This window comes from Pogona vitticeps, chromosome 3, assembly GCF_051106095.1.
Source record: "Pogona vitticeps strain Pit_001003342236 chromosome 3, PviZW2.1, whole genome shotgun sequence".
In the NCBI taxonomy this organism is placed as follows: Eukaryota; Metazoa; Chordata; class Lepidosauria; order Squamata; family Agamidae; genus Pogona; species Pogona vitticeps.
In genome coordinates, this window is record NC_135785.1 from 230,920,442 (window position 1) to 230,944,837 (window position 24,396).

Genomic DNA, 24,396 nt, shown 5'->3' on the forward strand with positions numbered 1-24,396 from the left:
TGGTAGAATCAACAGCAACCGATCACAACAGATTTCTTGGATACACTAGCACTCTTTGATGGAACCTCTTCAGAGCTCACTTACATGCCAAATCGAAAATATAGTAGGAAGCAATGTTTTGCAAATGCACTCTGGTTCCAGACCTTAGAAAGCTTACTTTTTGGTGTAAAACTCTCAGACTCTTCCAGCCCACATAAACAGTGGCCATAGCACCTGGGGATTCTAGGAGCTGTAGTCCAAAAAGGTCACAAAGAGTTGGACATGATTTAACAACTAAACAACAACAACAAGTCCAAAAAGGTTGCGTTCCCATGCCTTGTGCTCTGCATCTGCTCAAGCAACAGCTCTTTATGAACAAGACAGCAGAGAATCCATCTTTCCTGTGCTTTTTAGACTTCTTGGGGAAAGCATCATGCCAAAGGTGCAGCTGTTGAAAGAGACAGAAAGGAACCAAATGCACAATAAGCAGAAGAAGCTGGCAAGGGTCTGGACTGAGATAAAGTCTCTGCAGCGGTCCAGAACAAATCCATAGAGGCTCTTCTAAAACAAGGGCACTTTTGTGGACACAGTGCAGATCTGGGCAGCCTCCTACTGAGTTATTTGCTCCTCACTGAAGCTTCTGTAATTCTATCGCCTGAAAATTCATGCAGATACTGCCTTTTCCACAACTGTGCTTGTTCAGTGTATTGTGTCTGTTTGCCAAGTAGGAAGGTTGCGTGTCCAAATAAAATGAGAATCACATCGTGCCAGGCATTGCTGGGCTGACAGTAACAGAAGGACATTTCGAAGACAGGATTTCCATTCTTGCATCTTAAAGAGAATAAATGGTGAACTGAGAAATGAAAATTTGGTATTGGTTGCTTGCCTAATCAGTATGTCTGCAATTGTGTCAGTGATTCCTGTGGTTATTTATTTTCTAAAGCATGGCCTACCAGAATTTGAACTTTACTAGATGTCCTATCCTGTCACCCTAATTTTGAATTATAAATTTTGCTTTTGAGGCCCATCTGATTTTGAGACCTTTCTGTTCCCCCTGCAAACCAGCCTCTTAAGGTTTGGAAACACCTTAGTTCCCATTCAGTCCTGGTCAGGACTTTCCTTAACTGAAATGGACTTTAGAAATAGCCCCTAATTTGGTGAAAACCCATCAAAGTTGAGAGGGATGATTGAGACAGTTTTTTTTCAAGTTCGTGAAATCCACAACTTCCAAGCAATCTCATCTTTAAATCCTGAAAACTGATCACAAAACAAAACCCGCTTACCTGTGAACTCCTTGAGGTGAAAGTAACTCCAGCTGGGACACAAACAGGTCAGAATTTTCCTCTTTTAATGTCTGTTCCTGATCTTTCTACCCACTCTTTTTCTCATCTTCATCTCCCCGTGTTCACTCAGACATTCTCTCTACTCACTGTCCTCATTCAACGGCGCCGTAACTTCTTTGTCACATAACGCTATCTGCCAACAAGTCTTCCACTTTTCTGTTGGCACTTGAGACATGAGAACTTTGCTTATTTCCAGGATATCCTCTAGAATATCGTTGTCTTACATTTACAATTAGTGAATGAATTGACTCAGCTGAAAAGTCTTAGAAGCTATTGCATCAACCAATTATTTATTTCCTCATTTCATTATAATAATCCATAGTGCAGTTATGAACACTAAACATAAAAAAGATGTCCTAATACAGACATTGAAAGTAAATTTCATAGTTTCCAAAAATTTGCTGTCTAGTATCTCTGCTTTTTAAAATATAATCTTTCCCTGATGATAGGAACATTTGCCACTGGCTTCCGGTTCATAGACAAGCCTTAAATAATGCTTAATAAAATTATTTCCCATATTTGATCTGCACAGCATATGTCACCAGCAAACTACCTTTCCTGGGTGATTAGGGAATTGTATCACTCAGTAAGTTGGAGGACACGGCTGCAGAACCAAGGACGAGGAGTTCATATCCTCACCATACTTCCCAGGAGAGGTGCCAGTTGAGATCACACAGTGCATGTGTGGCTGATGGACTTACGTGGCCTGCAACTTGTTCGGGCTTAGGTAAGGTGTAAAATTCCAGAGTGCCCCTAGAAGAAAAGGCTGGTGAACTACCTCTTAGTGTTTTATACTTCAAAAAGCCCCAGAGGGTCACCATAAATTGGAATCAACTTGATGGCACATAATTAACTAATCACTCCAACACATCTGAGGAGCACCATATTGAGAAAGGTGCCATTAAGACCATCAGAGGTCACTGTATTAATCACTTAGACTTTATATATAAGATCAACTGAAGAAGTTACTCTATATCAGGCAGTGCTATTAATATCTTGTTTGTTTCCTGACTCTGGGCAGAGCACAACTGACAAATAAAGCTCAAGGCAGACCCAGGGAGCTTGCGAACAGGAGAGCAGACAGGGAGTTTGCCACGGGAATTCATTGGGGGAGGCCCCTAACAAAGGTTTGACTGTCCCAATGAGAGTTATCTGGATCAATCTAGCTGGGGCAAAAAACAAAAGGAACTTGGTAATTAGAGTCTACTACTGACCGTCCAATCAAAGAGAAGAAGTGGACAAAAGTTTTGAAAAACAAATTGCAGGGTTTTCAAAGAGACATGATGTAGTAGTGATGGGAGATTTCAATTATCCAGATATATGTTGAGAGGCAAATTCTGCCAAGTATGGCCCTTCCAAGAAATTCCTGGCTTGTGTAGCTGATAATTTTCTCCTACAAAAAGTGAAGAAAGAAACGAGAGGATTTCCTATCCTCGACTTGATTCTGACCAGCAGAGATGACTTGGTGGGGGAAGTGGCAGTAAGGAGAACTCCAGGCGAAAGTGACCATGTCCTTCTAGAATTCTTCATTTCAAAGGAAATGAAAGCAACGTGTAGCCACACACTTCTGCTGGATTTTTAAAAAGCCAATTGTAATAATCAGGCAACCTCCCTGATCAGGTAGCCTCCTTGATAGACAGAGGGAATGCTGTAGATTTAGTATAGCTTGACTTCAGCAAAGCTTTTGACAAAGTGCTCCATTATATCCTGATTAGCAAGCTAACTAGGTGTGGGCTCTGTAGCCAATTGTGCATCCACCTGACACTGATCAAGTGTCAGATGGATGCACAGTTGGCTACAGAATCGTACTCAGAGGGTGATGATTAATGAGTCCTTCTCTAACTGGGAGGAGGTAATAAGTGGGGTTCCCCAAGGCTCAGTCCTGGGCCTGATGCTCTTCAATATTTTTATTAATGACTTGGATGAAGGAGTGCAGGGAATGCTTGTCATATTTGCAGATGATACCAAATTGGGTGGAATAGCTAATAATCCTGGAAGACAGAAACAAAATTCAAAATGATCTAGATAGGCTTGAGCACTGGGCTGAAAACAACAGAATGAAATTCAACAGGGATAAGTGCAAAGTACTGCACCTCAGAAAAAGAAACCAATTGCACAGTTACAAGATGGGGGAATACCTGTCTCAGCAAGAGTATAAGTGAGAGGAATCTTGGAATTGTTGGAGACCACAAGCTAAATTTGAGCCAACAGTGTGATATGGCTAGAAAAAAGGCTAATTGTATTTTAGGCTGCATTAATAGAAGTGTAGTTTCAAATCCTGCAATGAGCTAGTCTCCCTCTATTCAGCACTGGTTAGACCTCACCTTGAGTATTGTGTTCAGTTCTGAACACCACACTTCAAGAAGGATGCTAACAAATTGGAACAAGTTGGAAAGGCTGAAAGAACTGGGTATGTTTAGCCGTGAGAAAAGAAGACTGAGGGGTGATATGATAGCAGTTTCCAAATATTTGAAAGGCTGTCATACAGAGGAAGGGCAAGATCTGCTTTCAATCATCTCAAAGTGCAGGACATGCAACAATGGGCTCAAGTTAAAGAAGGCCAGTTTTCCATTGGGTATCAGGAAAAGCTTTCTAATTGTTAGAGCAGTACAACAGTGGAACCAGTTAACTCGGGAGTTGGTGAGTGCGCCAACACTGGAGGCATTCAAGAAAACTTGGATAATCACCTGGCAAATGTGCTTTGATTGTGTTCCTTCACTGAGCAGGGGGTTGGCCTTCATAGCCTTGTAGGCCTCTTCCAACTTCATTTTTCTATGATTCTATGATAACAGATAATCTCTGAAGTTGACTCCTCTGACGAAGGCATATTCAAAGCTTTTATGCATCACAAAAGCACAGAGCCGTTGTGTTTGCCCCACCCACAAGTGCTTTCAGTAAACATTTTTTTCAGGATTTATGACATCAGACTACTGACACAAGTCTTCAAAGGGGACATCAGCTCCAGGGGCAATCTGAACTTTTGACCCTATCCATCAGAGCTCCATTAGCTAACTCTCAGGAGGAAAACTTTTTAACTCCTTCATGGCCAAAAAGGCATTAGTATTTGGGAAAGGATTTTGTTATTTGTTGTAAACATATTTAAAAAGGAATAGAAAACACAAATATTCAGAAGCTCATTTGTTTAAACTGTGAAATTACTATTTTGCTTTGTGGCTGGGGGTGGTCTTACTTAAAGTTAGCAGAGCTTTGGTACCTGTATCCTGTCATAGTTTCAAACATTCCACCTATCTTGTCACTATACAATTGTTTCGTGATTTTGTTTTTTTTTAAAAGCACCCCAAGACTATATGCCATCAAATCACTTCTGATATGTGGTGACTATATGAGTTAATGACCTCCAAAATGTCATATCATCAATAGCTCTGCTCAGATTATACAAACAAAGAACATCTTATGTTAGGTGGTTTTCTCTTTCCACTGCACCTCTTTCCCAGCAGTATTCTTTTTTGGTCAATTCTGTATTCATCTTATATGTGTGTGGTAGTTTATTCATTTTTATTTGAGTGAGAGTCAGGCTTGACTTGATTGAGTACCCACTTTTCTGCCTTTCTGACTGGCTGTAATATTTGTAAAACTCCAATACCACATTTCAAATGAGTAGATTCTTATCCCTGTCTTTCTTCACTGTCTTTCTTGAATAATTTTGATTTTGGTTTCCAATGAAAACCTTTGCTGTCAAAACGCAAGGAGACATATTTTGGAAAAAATACATACAGTACCGTACAACATGTCTGTAGAGCATTTGGCCCAATATAGCTTTTCTTCCTCAGATTGCCTCCTCTAAGGGAATGGGATGGAAATTGGAATATAGCTTTCTAGTCTGCATTCTGTGAAGCAGGCATGGGAACATTAGTTTACATTAAAGTGTGTTTGTTTATTCTCTGTGTTGCACTTACTCACATCTTTGCTTCACCATTTTATTAAGTCCAAAACAGTCCTTGAAAATATTTTGGCACAGAGGGGCTACAGACATGTCCTAGCTCTCCTGGCTTCTGAATTCTTCCAGTAACCATATTACAGGTCATGTGCTCATCCTCCGGAACCCTCTAGCACTGAGTAATTCTACATGAAAGAAGTTGCTATTGAAATGTGTGTGTGGTGTATATATACTTAAACATTTGTTTTTTAAAAAACCAGAAATTCAACTCTTCAGGAAAAAAAAACCCTCCAGTTTATGAATCTGGGATGTTGTGCATCTGTACCCACAATTCAAAAAGCCAAGAAATGGCCTGTGTTGCTGCACAATATCGTGCCTGCATTGCCAATAAAGATGCCAAGTTTTACGTAGCGAAGGGCAGCCAGAATGTTGACAACACCAATGATAGCAGTCAGGACTATCTACAGGATAGCCTGTTGTGCTTAATTCCATTCACAAAGTGACACCAACCAAGGGAAAATTCCAGAAGCTGAGCCTGTTTTTCATCAGTTAACCACTTCTTCAAAAACATCCCTGACAATTGCTTTGTGATGTGTTCAATTAATTGACAACGGCTGTCAATGGATACTAGAGATGCTCTACAAAATCAAGCACATGTTGTGTATACAGATGAGCTAGACAGCCAAGAAAATCACTTTGTCGAGGTTTATAACAGAAAACATCTAAACAGTGTCAAGTAGTTCTCAATTTAAAAAGATAACTGAGGAAATGATCTACTGTTTTCTTTAAGTGTATGTTACAGTCCAGACAGGAGTGTGAGAAGTTACCGGGGAAAAAGGACAGGGACAAAGCTGTTGTGGAAGTAGTAAGTGGACTATGTGCATTACATGGCTAGTGATGGTCCTGCAGTTGCATCCACCAGGTCTGTGGATAAGCGAGGAAGCAGCAGAAGATGAAACACTCTGCACACATGCTTTGCAGAGATTATGTGAACTCAGACAACACAGTTAATGTCAAGAACCATATGGATGAGCCCATAGAGTTGAACAGTGTTTTACTTTCCAGCCTTCTCCCCAGAGGAGGAATCCTACCTCTGCAAAGAAGCTGGTGAATGGTTGATACATTGTTTTCCCCTATCTTTTTGCTTTTACCCACTAACCTTTCCCCCACAGCCACATTGCCACACCATGATGTATATTCAATGTGTCTAAACATTGTCAAATTGACAGTCAAAATCTGTCATCCTGCAGACAATAAACTTCCATTGGCGATCCCTGGAAGGGAAGAGAAAAGAAAAACACATTAATGAGTTGTGAGTGAGGACAAATACTAACACAGAACACAGTGGAGGGGGAAATTCTTGCTTTTGTTCTGATATTCGTGCCTATGTTTTCTTTAAAATTGTGATGTTTATAGTCTGAATGTCCTCCAGTAAGGAAAAAGTGGCATATATAATTCACCTACATTGCTCCTTGTCCCTGAAATAAGCTTGTAAAGGAAGTCCAGGTAAGGGTGTATAACCCACAATTATCCAGAGTGTTTCATAGTTCAAGGGCCTCTACAATCTGGATGTCCTACATCCCAGGTAAACACTCTTAACTGCTACAGCAATCTGGTTCTTCTTGTGATTTGTACAGGTGATTTGTATAGGCAACTTGCAAGAAGAAGCAATAAACCAACCAATCTTCCTTCCTTCCTTTGTATCTAGTTATTCTCATGATTTTTAGAACATTTGTGATGGTCTCTTTTAACAAATATTGAGAGTTTGATCTGAAATGCTCTTATTTTGGCTGCTACGTACCTTCATTTGATATGTACAACTGCTGTTGGTCCCCCCCAGTTAACAAGTTCCTTCCAAGATTAAAATTGTTGGAAAGGATACAATTCTGTGAAGCTACCTGAAGCAAACAACTTCAGGCAGTAAAACTGAAGGTATGAATAGAGGCACATTTTCATAGATTAACATGGTCAATCAAATGAACTATCAAAGATCATAGCTCATTTTTAGTTCATTTCACATAAACAGATTAGTACTGTATTGATCCTCCTTTGATCTTAATGGAATACATTCTGAAGTTAAGAATGTTTGCATCTCTCTGAAAGTGAAATCAAGATCAAAGTTGATGTGGTGGTGCTGTGTTCAGCCAAACAGCAACTTTGGCTAGAGATTTTCTGCTTCAAATGGACCACTGGAGGAAGTTCAGAAATTAGTTGTAAGTGTACAGGAAAACCTAAGTCAGAAAGTCTGGTAGATTAACATGCCCTCAATTGATTACAGACTATCTCTAATGGCAGTTTGTGGCTCCAGATTGCTCTGAAGAGGTGAGGGATAGTTTATCACTCTGTCTACTGGAAGGAAGCTCTTATTTACCATGATGACTAAAGTCCCTACTTTCCAAACTAGTCTGTTTCATCCTTAATACAGTATTGCTTCTTGTGTTTTGGGGGACAAAAATCACAGCCTTAAAAGCCATTTGTTAATACTGGGAGAAAAAAATGGATTTTCGAGAAAATATTTAAACTTGACCTTTCAACACCAGAGAAAGTTGTGGCTGCTCCACGGATATAGTGATCATAGGTATACATTATCATGTCCATCTCTTCTCCATAGTGTGTTGGATATTCTGTTGTCAACCTGTTAACAGAGGGGGAATCAACTTATCCAATGTCTATAGAAATGGTAGTGATGGAGAAATAATATGGCTTGTTTTGATTTTATATCCCTTTCCTTTGTCAGCTGATTCAAATTTGTGGTTGCCCCAAGTCATCCCACACTTAGTGTGATCCAACGTGTGAAGTCACCTGCTTGTGGGTTATAGACAGGGCCATATGTCCTGTGATTCCATGTCTGCATTCAGTAAAAACAGGACTGGGCACTGAGGACAGAATTCAGCATTCTGAAATTCTAGTCTCTCTCTCTCTCTCTCTCTCTCTCTCTCTCTCACTCACACACACACACACACACACACACACACACACACACACACACACACACACACACACACACACACACACACACACACACATGGTATCATGGGAAACAGAGAGACAAAAATAACATATTTCTAGGTGTTATGGTAGTAAAGATGAACCTCAAAATTTGTGGGCAATAGGAGAAGTCTCAGAAGTAAGGCTTGTATTTAGGCATTCTCCACTGCTTTTTGACCTTCCTCTCCTTGGCTAGTATGAACAGAATAAATTAAATAGAACAAATGTACATAAAGCAATATATATTTTTTAAAAAGTGCTTAATTTCTCTCTCATGTGCCAGTTACAAGCTATAATGTTTCTTTGTTCACAATATAGACTTCTCCCCAAACTTCTCTTGGTTATAAATTTCTGCATCCTAACTCGGCATTTTGAAATGGAGGATAATGACACCCTCGGATGAATGGAGATTCATGGGTTGTTTCTTTTCTCATTTGTTTTGCTTTTCTTTTCTTTCCTTTTTTCTTTATGTTCTTTTTTTAAAAAAGCATTTTGAGATTTAGTTGTTCACATGGAATTCTGTTACCAAAGTAAATAACAAAGAAAGTATTGTCTTTAAAATTGGAGGGGATGTTGCTTCAATTTTGAGAGACACATCCTTCATCAAAATAAAAAAGAAAGAAATAGATCTAGTCGCAACTGAAGTTAGACCCATTGAACCAATGAAACGAAAATGATGTTGAGTTATCAGGTTCCCATTGATTCATTGGGCCTTGTGAATAACAGCTGGATCTAGGCCATAACATATTACCTAAAGCCAATTGAATACAGATGGTCTAATTGATCCATTAGTCCAAAATGCAGGCTTCTAGCCATGTTAGGCTTGTTATGCTTTCCATCTTATTTATGTGTCAGACCTTGGCAAAAGCGAGGCAGTGAGGTGCAGAGGTGCTGGCTATCAATCCAAGTATGCCACAAGCAAATATTCGGTTCAAAATTAAGATTAAATACCAATACAGCAGCTAATAATTCCTGGAAGCACCAGGATGAGTATAAATCAGGATTGGGCTCAAGATCCAAGGTTAGGGGTGAGTAGATTACAACTCCAAAAATCGCATGCCCAGTGGATTCTGCAAAAAAGTAATTTTTGATTGAGATGTACTACTAGATCTCTGGATGAACTGATGTAGATTGCCAAGGACTTTTGACTCCCAGTGTGTCCACAACAGCAGCAATGAAATAACAAGCTTTTTCCCAGTGCTCAAAAATTACTTTTTAAAAGCAGTTAGCAAAATATGCACATTTGTAAGAAAAGACAAGAAAAACAGGCACTTTCCATCCTGTAGCAAAAATCACACACACATACAATCTCAAAAGAGATTGAATAGTCCTGAATGGGGGATAAGAAATGATGGAATTCCAAAGGTGCAGACTTCCAGTGTATCTAACTATACAGTGATGGCTTATTGATACCATTTTAATGGCTATGGTGTGTGTAATTTGGTGCCTAAAAGCATTCTGTGCTTAAAAGCTTTAGTACTGTCTTCTGAACTACAACAGAGAACTCCATGTTCCCCAGCAAAATACACACCCTAGAATTGTTTAGGGAGGTGCCATGGCAGTCAAACTGGTCAAATTGCCATAACTGTATACAGTAAACACCCTAGTTACCGAGGGATGATATTCCTAGCTAGCCTTACAAAGGGGTCATGTACAGTGCTGGAGATAAGATGCCAGATGGAGATATTCCCAGTCAATTTTCTCCATTCAGGACTATTCAACCTTTTATGTATTTATATTGGCTGGGGAATTTGGGGAGCTACAGTCCAAAAAGTAACTTGCCCAGCTCTTGTCTGGATTGTTCTTGTTTCCTGATGATTTGGAAGCAAGACAAGTAAGTATAGGTCATTTCTCATTTAACTGTCTCTGGAACCAAACATCGTAGCTAAAGGCAACAGGGCAAAAAAAAGTTAACTCTTAAACATAGTTTTCCTCTGGTACTTGTGGGTTACTTCAGTTCCATGCAAATGTTCTAAACATTGCCTAGTAGTTGCAATGGTATTAATAGTACCTCTAACACCATTCTCTTATTGCTTGCTTACTTTTGTTCAAGAATCTGAAGTTAAATAGTAACAGTACCACTCTGGTACCAGAATGGCGTGTGTTTGTTTGGTCAGGTGATTAATGAAGAATACATGTAATGAGCCCAAATTACTGGAACTTCCTATATTATTTCCAGACTTTCCAAAGAAGACTATCCTGGTGTGAAAACTGGAAATGAAGAATGCAATGCCTTATTTTGTTAGTCTGTTGCCAATGTGACCATCTAAAATCCCTTAGCTGTTTGCAGTGATTACAGAAACACTCAAATTACTCTGTAGCTGTATATAATCATGCATATATTCTACAGCAGGCTTGTCCAACCCGCAGCCCGAGGGCCACATGCGGCCCAGGTCGGCTCATAATGCGGCCCAGTGCAATTTTTTATTTTTAAAGAAATTCCAATGTTTCAAGTTACACTACCGGCGCTTGCGGCCGGAATGTGGCTGGGGCACGTCACAACAGTGGGGGTGGGGAGAGGGAAGGAAGGAAGGAGCAGGAGGAGAGGGGAGAGGGGGGCTGCCTGACTGCATTGCACCATCCCTGTCAATAGGTGGACCCCCTCCCACCCCCATAAAGCCACTGGAGTCAAAGCTGGCAGCCTCTACTGTCTGAGATTGCAGTTGATGGTAAGCGCTCTTGGAATGGGGCTGCGGAGGATGGCGAAGACTGCCCCCCCATGTGACCCAAACCAAATTTATGTGCGGCCCAAACCAAATTTTCATCTTCTAATGTGGCCCAGGGAAGGTGAAAGGTTGGACACCCCTGTTCTACAGCTTTGTTATTTTGTTGAGTAAGTTTACTTTTTCATGTGCCCAGCAGATGTGATTTAATTATAGATCCTTCCTCCACCCATTTCTTCTCCCTCCTCTTCTTAAAAGCTCATTCAGTATACTTTCTAAACATTACTGATAACTGAACAACTTAACAAATAAGAACAAGGACAACTGACACATACATTCTGGAACTATTTAAAATTATTGACGTCATTTAACTCCCCTGCTTGACATTTCTGTAGACTCCTTGTGTATTTAGCAACCTAACAGTGCAGGGTTCTAAACCAGAAATCATGGAAGATTCTAAATCATGTAAGGGCTTTATATCGTTGTTGTGGGCTTATGGTTATTCACTTTCTAATATGTGAAGGGAGGTGCAATGAGAGATACTATACAAGAGGCATCTGAGATAAGAAACGTTCCTCTTTTTTTGGATAACAATTCCCCGAATGGCAAGAGGTTTCAAAGAGCTGTAATTGGAAAAAATAACTTTTCCAACCTCTGCCCTTGGCTTGTTTGGACATTGCCTAAGGAGGCAACAGTGAGAGAAAGCAGCTGTGGAACAACCAAACGTTCTGGAATTCAGTAATCCTGAGTATCAGGAGATGAAAACCACCCAGAAACAGTTTGTGCAGACATTTCAGTTCCGTAGGGAAATATGTTTATGCTTGAAAACTTCAGACAGAGCGTTTTCTTCTTTTCACTCTACTGCTATTGGTCTGGGTAGTTGCAGTGGGATTCTTTTGTAATGGCACAAAAATAACTTCAGTTTTTTTCTACTGAAATTTTCTGAAGCTCTAAAAAGTTACTGTTTGAGACTATAACTCCCAGAATCCTTCAATGAGCATGATCTATTTCGGTCCAAAATTTTTTTAGTTTTTCCTCCTGGGGGATTCTAGAAGCGGCACTCCAGAAAGGAACATCGTGTAAGAACTTTGTAAGATCAAAGGCATCAGAAATAAAGAAGATGATGAGGAAAAATTACAGCTGTCCCATTTTGTGCCAGTCTTTGACCTTGCAGCTGTCACTATCTTTCTTATCTCCAGTGCTTCTGGGCAGACTGGCTGAAAGATTCTGGGGCATGTAGTATCTTAAAAAAAAAAAGATACTACATCAGATTGATTCCAGAATTTGAAATTTCCTTTTTAAAATCTATCTATCTATCTATCTATCTATCTATCTATCTATCTATCTATCTATCTATCTATCTATCTATCTATCTATCTATCTATCTATCTATCTATCTATCTATCTATCTATATCTATCTATCTATCTATATCTATATCTATATCTATATCTATATCTATATCTATATCTATATATATATATATATATATAATTGCTTCTAGGCAATTGCTGATAGGACATCTGATTTCTTCTCACAGAACCATAAAATTTAGTTAATTAATAGAGTCTTTCCAAGTAAATGCACCTTAGGGTGCCTTCCAAGATTATATTACTCTAGTGTAATAAAATGTCCCAGATGCAAGAACAAAGCTCAGTATGGCTTAAGGATAGCACGGAAATGCAAATAATTTCATGTAGGTAACATAGGCCAATTAGGACACCTCCCAATCACCAGGATTCTGAGGACAAAGTTCCCTTGGGTTTATAAACTGTCAAAGGGATGCATTGCTCAGCATCTATGCTTGTAGACTCTGCCTGATACAATGAGGTAGAGGCTTGACTGTTCTGAGAACTCTGAAACTCAGTGTTGAATCTGTAAAATGGGGGTTATGATCTACACTGATAAGAATCATAATGACAAGTGTAATTACTGAAAAGTTCCAGAAGCAAAATGTGTGCAAGAGATACTATACCAGATGCAGAGAAAATGTGTTTCAAATGTAAAGGTAAAGGTAAAGGTTCCCCTTGACAATTTTTGTCCAGTCGTGTTCGACTCTAGGGGGCAGTGCTCATCCCCGTTTCCAAGCCATAGAGCCAGCGTTTGTCCGAAGACAATCTTCCGTGGTCACATGGCCAGTGCAACTTAGACATGGAACGCTGTTACCTTCCCACCGAGGTGGTCCCTATTTATCTACTTGCATTTGCATGCTTTCGAACCGCTAGGTTGGCGGGAGCTGGGACAAGCGACGGGCGCTCACTCCGTCACAGGGATTCGATCTTACGACGGCATGGTCTTCTGACCCTGCAGCACAGGCTTCTGCGGTTTAGCCTGCAGCGCCACCATGTCCCTTGAAGTTTCAAATGCACATAATCGCAAATGACTCAAACTGTGGTGTAAGTTACGAATTGTGTATTAATACAGCAGATGTGACTGGACAAAGATTTTTGCAGAGTGGATCCATTGAAATCAACAAGATCTAAGTTGCTCTTGGCTTGCTTATGTCCCCTTGAATTCCTTGGTTGCTACTGAATGAAGAAGTGGGGATCCAAACCAAATATTTCAAGATAATAACCTACATGTGAGATGTGGTAGGTGTATTGAAACATAAATTACTTCGTTAATGGCATTGTTTGTTTGCTTGCTTGCATCCTGCCTTTCTCCCCACAGGGAACTCAAGGCAGCTTGTAAGGGATAAAATAACAGCAACAAAATCTTCCTTTTAAAACACCTTTGGTGTCACTGTTGTCTTAAATCCAGGGACAGAACATCACCTCTTATTAGGAACTATGTTTCGAAGGTTTCATTATGACAGAGGTTCTGTGCTCTGCAAGGTATGTTTTTATAATTCATATAGGCTTAGAGCTGACCAGACAACATAACAAGAGAAATCTCAGCAGCAATTTGGGGCAAATTAAGGTCCACAAGGTCATTTACTGTTGCATTTCCTGATAAGAAAAGCAGATTCCTACAATGGTTCCTTAACTTGCAGCAATTTGCTCCTGAGAGCTATGCCAATAGAGTTACACCAGCATAAATACATTAACTGGATTCCAGCCCTAACATTTTTATATGTATTTGACCAATAAGAAATCAGAAATGTCCAAAATAAAAACAATTAAGTGAAATATGAAAAATTACTTGAAAAAGGAGACTGGATTATGAAAGCTCCATATATGCTTTTTATAGATTTTATTCACTTTAAAAGATATGCTTTTCAGAACAGCGATTGTTCCCTTTGATCACCTTTACAAGCCCCTACTGTGTACTTTCCCAGTTGTTATCATTGCTCCTTCTGCACTGAATTGTATACATTCCTTACAGAAATATTTCATATCGATAATGGATCCTCAGTGTATTTTTGCAAACTCACCAACAGGAATACGGGCATCTTCGGCTATAACGACAACAATAAAACTGCCACTCCCGGTCCAGCACAGATGGAAAATACTGGCTTTGGAATCCTGCCACCAATCCATTATTTGAACATGTTTGATACCTGAGAAAAAAGAGAGGTAAAACAACCAAACCGAGAATCACAATCTGTTGTGTTGTGGGTGGGTGTTTAACTTATGAATTCAACTTGTACGTGCTTTCTTCTTCTTGAAATCTGAGGGCAATACACAGAACAGAGCCATTCCCCAACCATCATGCCTTCCTTAATTCCTGTTGCTTGTCTCATACTATTGGTCCTGCTTCATAGAGGACATCCCTTTATATGCAGGCACTGGTTTAAAGATAAAAACTTAAGAAAGGGGAGAGCAGAGGCTTGAAAATACCCAATGAACAACAGTAACAGACTGAACAGCTGCCCTTCTGGCCTCCTGGTAACATTCTTCACCAGTGATTCAAACAGCTGTCTGTATAACTCAGTGAGTTGGGTACCACCAGAGCTGGATTTCCATTGTGGTTTCCAAGAAGAAAGCTAAGCCTTAGGCAAGATGCACATTCCTAGAGCAACCCCAGAACATTCCTGAGCACGCTATTCCTAGGAAACTCTGGAAGGGTTGCCATAAGTTGGAATGCACTTGATAGCATATAATTATTGTGATGAGTACTAAAACAGTTGTATTTCACTTAAAGTATAGTACCTTTTTTCACACACACACCCATTTCTTTTGTTGTTGTTTAGTCATCAAGTCATGTCCGACTCTTCATGACCCCATGGACCAGAGCACTCCAGGCCCTCCTGTCTTCCACTGCCTCCCATAGTTTGGTCAAATTCATGTTGGTAGCCTTGATGACACTGTCCAACCACCTCATCCTCTGTCATCCCCTTCTCCTCTTGCCTTCATATTTTTCCAACATCAGGGTCTTTCCAGGGAGTCTTCTCTTCTCATGAGATAGCCAAAGTATTGGAGCCTCAGCTTCAGGATCTGCCCTTCCGATGAGCACTCAGGGTTGATTTCCTTCAGAATGGATAGGTTTGTTCTCCTTGTTGTCCAGGGGACACTCAAGAGTCTCCTCCAGCACCACAATTCAAAACCATCAATTCTTCGGTGGTCAGCCTTCTTTATGGTACAGCTCTTGCTTCCATACATCGCTACTGGAAAACCAAAACTTTGACTATGCGGACATTTGTTGGCAAGGTGATGTCCCTGCTTTTTAAGATGCTGTCTAGGTTTGTCATCGCTTTCCTCCCAAGAAGAAGGCGTCTTTTAATTTCAGGGCTGCTGTCTCCATCTGCAGTGATCATGGAGCCCAGGAAGATAAAATTTGACACTGCCTCCATATCTTCCCCTTTTATTTCCCAGGAGGTGATGGGACCAGTGGCCATGATCTTAGTTTTTTTGATGTTGAGTTTCAGGCCATTTTTTGCACTCTCCTCGTTCACCCTCATTAAGAGGTTCTTTAATTCCTCCTCACTTTCTGCCATCAGAGTGGTATCATGTGCATATTGGAGGTTGTTGATATTTCTTCCGGCAATCTTAATTCCATCTTGGGATTCATCCAGTACCCCATTTCTACCTGTGCTTCTAATTTGTAGTCTAATTTGTCTAATAGTCCATATGCTAATTTGTATTTAAACAAGTACCCTCCTTTGTCTCTCTTTTGAGTAATGCATTTCTTCTGTTTTGGATAATTGTTGAATGGCCACTCTGACACCAGTGGAGAAGATTTCAGATCATCCCCTTGTTCCACCTCTCTCTCAGAGGGCCTGCTAATAAAACTTCTGACCATGTAAGATTATCTCCTAGAGAGATGTAGTGACAATTATGTAGGGAAACATATCCTCTGGCATCTATATACTCTGAAAGACTGTCACCTACTTTTTGTGTAAGAGAAGGCCAACCTACCTTCCTCCCAGAGTCTGAAGATGTTGCTTTCAAGGACTGTAGTTCCCAGTATGTGTGGGGGGTGGTGGGAATTCTGGGAACTGTAGACTATATATATAGTCTACACTATATATATAGTCTACAGTGTAGACTATATATATAGTCTATATATATATATATATATAGTCTACAGTTCCCAGAATTCCCCCCACATACATTAGAAAATATATATTCTAAGCTGTGCTTCACTCTCCTTGTCTTTTACTACAATTTATGGTAGCTTGAGTTCTGTTTCTTGGGCTGGCTGTCTACTGTGGGGGAAGAGAGGAGAACAAGTGGATTTGAAAGGTCCCCAATTTTTTTTGTAGAGAGGTGCCACATGTAGCAGACTGTCTCTTGTTTACACGGTCCTTCTTCCCTTGGAGACAGAGACAGGAAGAAGATGTGGCCATCTGCTCAACCTATTGATGCATGTTTCACACCACTTGCTAGCAGCTTCTGGCATTCAATATAAAAAAACCCCTAAAATTTAAAAAGTAACTTTACCTTATAATCTTTGAATAATCTCAGAACTGCAGAGCTGAAAGGGACCTTATGGATCATCAAAGCCAGCCCCTCTCAAGAAGGCACAGTGGGGAACCAAACTCCACCACAGAGCTTTCCAGCAGTTCTGAGCTATAGCTTGTTTTAGTTGCTTGTGAGAAAAGGGAATATAAAGAATTACTCTTAAATTGTGAAAATATAACTATAATGAACTACTTTTTTAAAAGTAAGCTTCCTAAGCTCAGTGTTAGCCTGCAGTAAGTGGACTAAGAAAATTATCAGTACAGTACTTCAGTATGGCAGTGGAACCAGTTAACTCGGGAGTTGGTGAGTGCTCCACCAACTGGAGGCATTTAAGAAAAACTTAGATAATCACCTGGCAGTTATGCTTTGATTGCATTCCTGCATTGAGCAGGGGGTTGGACTTGATGGCCTTGTAGGTCCCTTCCAACTTCACTTTTCTATGATTCAGCTGCCACTGGAGAGAGTGCAGTTTCTTTCATTAGTAATGCATTCCTCTAGATTAGGAGATGATTATCTTTACAAGCCTGTCACTGAAATCAAATCTATTTACAATAGCATGTTCCTTGCAGCAGCTATTTTGCTTCATGAATCTTGGCACTATTCCACACGAGTCCCTGCATTCTATCTTTTAAACCAAAGCAGACAAACCAATGCTGTTTTATTCAGCTGCTGCTATCAAAGTCAAGCGATTCTTTGAAGGAGATTGTTTCATTTTCTTTTTTCTTTCTCCAGCAGTGAAATGTAATACTATTATAAAATAATAGCTAGAATTAATGATTTGATCTCTGACACTTAGTACCTCAGTTAAGGAAGTTGTTATCTTAAATTGGTACAAGGGTGGTGGGCGGGGAAAGACGCTGTAAGGCGAGGTTAAAATGTCTAATGTGAATGTCAGTTTCAATTTATAGGATGAACACCAGAGATACGCAGAAGGAACATTACCTCAAATATCTGCGTAGCCTTGAATTATGAATAAAGAATCACATTCTCCTCATGTCTGCCTTCCATAAGGAAAAAGGATACAAAGAATGGAATATGGTAGTTGTCTCAAGAGATGGTTTTTAAAAACCATCCAGATAAAACCATTACAGTCTCTATTTTCATGATGGGGTACTGGAATGTCTTCTCCTCTCACAAACATGTAGTAGGAGATGAAAAATGATTTTTGAGTGATAGGATAGACCAAGCATTGCTTTTGGTGGCACATTCTTGCATCCCACTGTCATATCGAGTTAAACAGTTTTTGCAGATTTTCCAACAAAACTATTTGTCCTCATCTCCAACACAAGGAAAGGCTGGTGGAATAGAGAGAAAGAGCTGGACTGAGTAGCAGTTTCAAATCCACTGATTCTAATGTTTGGTTGTCCATGCTACTACCTACCTAAGCATGAGTAAGTCACTCCTTAGCCTAACCACTCAGGTTTGTTGTGGGAAAAAATGATATAAAAATCTTAAAGTGCATGCAATGGGATGGGGTGTAAATTTAGTTACATGCATATTGACTGTGATGATTTGTCTAGCCCTCTATTCTATGCTTTAGTCTCTGCAGTTACATATGTGTATTGTTGTGTAAAATACTGGTGATGGTGACTGGAGTAATGAATGAAAAATGTTTGTGTGTGTAGACGGATAGACTGAGCAATAAAGAGTAGAACTTTAAAATTTTGAACAACACATCTTTCAGCAGAGAAGCTGGAAATCCCATCAACAAGAGTTCCTTTTGGACCAAAGAAACATAATTCTCCATGGACAAAGTCAAGAGATATAAGCAAAAACAAGGACTAAAGGTAACAGATATGAAAAAGTTTTGTTGAGTTCAGTTGGCATTTTCACCTTTAAGCCAAATAAACAAAGGTTCCTGGGGAAAGTGGGTGCTGTGCCCTCTTGTTCAACTTTGCATTTTGGCATTAATATATTTAAATTCTTTGGGATGGAGGCAAGAGTAGTAATAGGGCTTCAGATTTTCTAGCTTTCTTGACTGATAGAATAGGTGTATTGAAAAGACTAATACATGATTCAATTATATTTTGAGTTCTCTAGGTATCTATTGATTAACAGAAGGAAAAGAGGAGGAGATGGGTTGACTCAACAAAAGAAGCCACAGCTGTTGCAAGATCCAAGCAGAAAGTCAATATTGCTACAAAGGGGGGAGGCAGTAGGACAGGACAACAACCTAACATGAGACATTGTTGGTTTACAAAATATGAGCAGTTCTGTTAAGGATAGGACATTTTAGAGGTCATTAACTCATATAGTCACTGCACATGAGAAGTGACTTGATAGCGCACTATATCTTTGGTTTTTTTTTCTTTTCCTAATTACAAGTCACTTGTACAGTGACAAGATGAGTGGAAGGGTTGAAATTGTAACAGGTTATAGGCACCAAAGCTCAGCTAACACATACATACACACACACACACACACACACACACACACACACATTTTACTGAATATATGTGGCAAAGTACCCTTCTTTCTGGAAGACTGTCATTCCATTAATTTCTTTAAAGCAAACCTGTTTTTTTAACTCTTTAAAGAAAACATTTCTTTTCAGTCTGTTTCTATAGCCTTCAGCTCTAAATATCATTCTCCCCTGCCTATAGATGTATACAATGCTTCATTTCATGAAGCTCCTGCTGGTTAGCCTGTACTACACATACTCAAACTTAAAATAAAATGGCTGTTTTGCCCTTTTGAAAGACCTTTTTTGAAGATCAATATTTCAGCCCCTACAACCTGGATTCTTTCAAAATTAAAAAAAAGGTGGGACCATCCATTTTCTTTCAAGATAAGCAAGATCGATCTTTTCAATTTATGTGATCTGTTTTAAATCTGGAGATGTTTAGTGTCACCTTTTACAGAATGGGGGAAGATAAAATAGTTTTTCTTATTAACAAAATTATAACTCAAATCCTTTGTTCAAACTTCCCCAAATGTGATACAAAGCAAGAGCAGAGTATTTGCTATGTTTATGCAAATATGGTGCTGATCTGAAGCCCCGTTTAAAAGTTACAGATTTTTGTTTGTGTTGCCCCATTTTTAGAATTGCCTTTTAGAATGTTGATTTGCTATGCTACCACAAGATCATTGTAAAGTAATAGTGTGAAGTAATATCTTTTCCTGGCTTCTAATACAGTGGATTTGAATGTTTAACAGCACAGTCCTATACAAAACTAGGTCATGGTCAGTTAAAGAGAACTCACTCCCAGATGAAAAGGCATAGTATTGAAGCCTAAAACTCCTGTCCATATAGAAAGAAGTATCCTTCATTCTGAAACTCCTCCTGCAACTGGCAAACCTCTCAGACTATTGAAATGTTGGCTGGAGATCAAGACTACTGCATAAAATTAAAGCTGATATAATAGAACAATGATCTCTTTTGTACATCCTTCCCCTGTGCTGCAACAACATTCTCTGGTCCAACAGATCTGCATGTTTTCCTACTGCTTCAAAAATCTGTTTAGCTAGAGGCAAAAGAAACAAGTGTGTACATGAGGTGCAACAATTCTTACTAAAACAGCTACTGTCCGTCTCGAGCCCACGTATTGCTGAACCTGCTGGGCAAAAACTGAGGAGATGAAACAAGCACGGAGATAAATTGAAGAAAATCCAAAATTAAGCCCACCAGAAGAATGAGACTGTGCTAGTGATTTCCTTGTCAGTGGGAGCCAGTAGCAGCCTTGTCCGATGATGCATCTTGAGCAGATCAACAGCCCGTTAACATGCCTTTCTGTGGCTGCTGCAAACATTGCTGTCAACTATTGCCCCCGCCTGAAAATGCATAAGAGGTTTTTTTTCCCATTGCTAGTTCTGATGAGAAGATTAAATATGGTCTCCTACCATTGTAGTCCAGCTCTGTTGATCTCTTCCCACCAACACTCTGTTGGCTCGCCCAGGTTGTGTGGAGTGGGCATGCAGGCATAGTTCCACAGTCGGTCAGAGCCTTCTTTTTTGCTAAAGGTGCTCCTCACAGCCACAATCACTTGCCCATGAGGACATTGGAAGTTAAAGCCCTGCCGGTATGTGTTGACCCATTCATCATCGCCCCTGTAGTCAGCATAGGGTTGGTAATAGTCCCCATATTGACCCCATGCCACAGTGAGCAATGGCAAGAACAGGCAAAGAAGAAAGAGGTCCATGTTGCTGGTGTCTCTGGCTGTAAAACGCCCTACTGGGTTGTTGTGCTGGCCTTTTTATATCACGTCAAACATTTGGATTCCAGATGTGGAACATCTAACTCCAAATGGTATGTGTCACTGTTTAGCCAAGCCTCTCTGTACTAAAGAACTGGCCGCAGATGCATTCAATTAGTTTTAAGGTGGAATTTTACAAGCGCACTAATTCTTTATATCATCAACATGGAGATTTCTTAAACTATTATAATTGTAAACTATTTAGTATCCCAAGAGACCTCTATATAAAAGAACTTTATAATCGGTCTCACAGATGTGCACACAGTAGCTAAAGATAGGGAAGGAAAAAACTGTTTAGATCTGAAAGGAATTTTGCTTCAGGCAGTTGTAATTTCAAGAAACACAGGAATTTCAAGAATTACTAGGAAATAACTTCAGGTTACCATTTTCATCTTTAGCTTCCATTCTTCATTCAGCTGTTCCTTTCTTCTATAGAGACAGAGCATTCCTTTTTCCATTTTTATTGAAGAAGCATGCTCTCTGACAGATGAAAACAGACAGAACCTGATTCAATTGTGTGTACATGTAGTTGATGAGCTAAATGAATGTTGCTCTTTCAGGAAACAACAAATCAGTAGTGAAGAACAAATACAGGGTGGAGGACTAAATGCATTAGGGCTGACCTAATGCGTTTTGCTGCCTGGTCAGGGACAAACTAGATGATCCTGTTCAGCTTGAATTCAAAAGCAGTGCTCCCTTAAATGCAAAAAAAATGTCTGTTTGTCCTAGGAAACGTTTTGCTCTCCATATCTTGCCAATTGGCCTGCTCTGTTTTATGATTGGTCATTGGGAAGTTAACACAGGCATAATTTAAGTCTGGGGAAATACCATAGATGGAAGACACATGTGCTATCAGCTTCTAGCTGTAAGCTGAGTGTCATATTTAGTTTGAACCTGTGAGAAGTAGATGGCATCCTCTACTCACCTATGTTAAAAGTGAGTATCCAAAACCAACCAAGTGGTTACCGGCATGGGAGACTCCCCCTTTCTGCCAGCAAAAATAAAATAAAAGCAAAGTAACAACAAAGTAAATTGTTAACAATATGTTGCTCTTCCATGGCATCCAAAGTCTGCACCCTGATGCACCTGAGTCATTCTGCCTAATGACAGGACCAGCTCTACTTCAGCCACATGCACTCTAAACATGTGCACCGACCTAACTAGATCCAGGTGGATAATTTTTATCAAGAAAAAACAATGGCACAATAGTAAATGGATGTATTTTCTTTTGGGAAGACTCCATAATTTGTATGTGTTTTGTGATATTGAAGGCTGATTCCCCATAATCAACAGGATGAAATATTTAAGATGAATGAATAACATACCTAAGCTGTCATTCAAAGTTAAAGTATCCATGTAGATTTGTTTAAGCCCCGTTTCTATTAGCTCTGTCCTTAACTATGGATTTTCTGATAGTCTAACTATACAGAGTAGTTCTGTTGGCTTTTTGTCTGCAGCTGATGTAATCCACTGGGGGTGGGGATGTTTGATACAGGATTATACTAGCTATTGGAAGTTTAAAATGAATTTTAAAAACATTCCAAAAAGCTAATTTAGGTTTCTGTTTGACAGTAAGAAACATCTGTACAAGAAACAGATAAAAATACTAACCAGTTTGAATAAATTAGATTGAGGCCAGAAGTATATCCAGTGGCCATACCTGGCTCCCAGCTGCTTCATTCTTTAGGTTGGTTTGTTTTGGTTTTTTGTTGGTTTGCTTTTTGTTATCCAGTAGTGCCACTATTTTTTTAAAAAAATTGCTGAACAAAGAGAATTGTATTCCTTGAAGCTTCCAGAGAGAAAAATTCTAAGCCTTCGAGAATACACAGAATAATTCTCCTTTACAACAAGATGTATGGCCCATATACTTCATTTTACTGTACAAAACGTTTTTTTTTTCTGAAACTACAAGTCCATGGCTGCACTTTATGGATAATGGGGGGGGCAGCCAGTTCTGGTTGGGGGGGGTCATGCCTCAATCCAAACAGTCACCCAACCTGGCTTAGGTCAGTGATCTAAAAGACGGGACCACTAGAGTGATCATGGGGGTTCTGAATTGTCAGCTCATGACCAAGTGGGGAACATCCTCCAGTTTTAGGGGTTAGTAGCCCTCCCTCCTCAGCCCACAAGCCACCCCTAGGTGGGGTGTGCAACATGCAAGGAAAAACAATGTGTGAATTTATATTACTTGAAGAGAAGCCCTGCTATATGACCATGAATGCTGTCTCTTCATGCAACATTATTATGTTTGAAATTCAGTGGAGGTCAACAAAAAGATGAGTTTGAATCCTTGTTCACAGTAAAACTACAGTATAAAAGAAGAAAACTAGGAGACCAGTGAAAGAAAGAAAATGAAGCGGGCTTACATGTGCTCCATATGAAATGGAACAATAAGTCTTGATAATAAAATTGCATGGGAGGCAGATAGAAAGTTGAACTGGAGTATCTGATCTACAACTGAAACTCTGCAGAGGAATTCTGGATATCTTTGATAATAAAGTATTATCTCACAAATCACTGCTAGGATGCTTGGCTTTAGCTCTTTCTGCAGATGAAATTGTAGCTTCACGAGCCACATGCTCATGAAGCTGTATCCACAAGGATATTTGATTCTGCTTCCACAGTATAGGCCAAAATCTTATATCATTACCTTCCTGATCCAATTTTCATATTGTTGTTACATGTTGTCAAGTCACCTCCGACTTATGAAGACCCTGTGAATGATTATCTCCAAAATGTCCTGTCTAGAGTTGGGGGTATTTGTATTTGTATATGAATATCCCCATACAGGTGAACATAAAGAGGGTCTGGCCTCCTGGGGCTGGACCGTCCACTCACCCATCCGCTGCTGCCATGGGCCCTGGGCTCCTTTCCAATTGCTCCAGAACTCATGGCCCACTAGCCACTCATCAGCCTGGCTGGAAGGCTCATCTTCCCTCCTTTTGCCAGGAGTGGCTAGTCGACCACAAGCTCTGGAGCGATAGGAAAGGAGCGTGGAGCTGGCTACAGCAGTGGACGGATGAGTGGATGGTCTGTCCCCAGGGGGCCAGACCCTCGTTACGTCCACCTGTGCAGGGGTATTCATATATGAGGACAAATACCCCATCCTCAACTGCCTGGTTCCATTCTTTTAGACTCAATCCTGTAGCTTTCTTTGTGGAGACAATCTATATCTATATTTGGTCTTCCTCTTTTCCTGCAGCCTCCAACATTTCCCAGCATTATTGACTTTTCCACAGAATCTTGCATTCTCATGATGTTCCCAAGGTATGACAACCTCAGTTTCATCATTTTTGCCTCCAGATATATTTCAGGGTTGATTTGACTAGACTTCATTATCTTTTCTAAATTTTTCATTGTTGTCCTTCCAAGTCTCAGTCTTCTTCATCTTGGTTTTTATTTTCTTTTTATTACAGGTATGTCTTTTTGCACTCTTCTCAACATCTCTGGTTTCAATCCACAGTTCTTCTGGCTGATGGTAAATTGAGTT

General features: G+C 39.9%; 1 protein-coding gene across 1 annotated transcript; it reads right to left on the minus strand.

Annotated features, from left to right (window-relative positions):
• Nucleotides 1-1,582: 1,582 nt before the first annotated feature.
• Nucleotides 1,583-22,259, minus strand: DPT (dermatopontin). Its single transcript, XM_020784992.3, has 4 exons — nt 20,554-22,259; nt 14,244-14,369; nt 7,748-7,855; nt 1,583-6,494 (listed from the first exon to the last, which is right to left on the minus strand). The coding sequence occupies exons 1-4, from the start codon at nt 20,850-20,852 to the stop codon at nt 6,428-6,430; spliced, it is 600 nt and encodes a 199-aa protein (XP_020640651.1). The 5' UTR covers nt 20,853-22,259; the 3' UTR covers nt 1,583-6,427.
• Nucleotides 22,260-24,396: the final 2,137 nt, after the last annotated feature.

Excerpts from the sequence above, each read along its gene's own strand:
- DPT (XM_020784992.3), bottom strand. The coding sequence starts at position 20,852 with ATGGACCTCTTTCTTCTTTGCCTGTTCTTGCCATTGCTCACTGTGGCA. Across the intron at positions 7,856-14,243 it reads AGATGCCCGTATTCCTGTTG|GTTGACAACAGAATATCCAA; the intron begins GTGAGTTTGCAA and ends CTCTGTTAACAG. Across the intron at positions 6,495-7,747 it reads ACTTTCTCTGGTGTTGAAAG|GGATCGCCAATGGAAGTTTA; the intron begins GTCAAGTTTAAA and ends CTTCCCTTCCAG.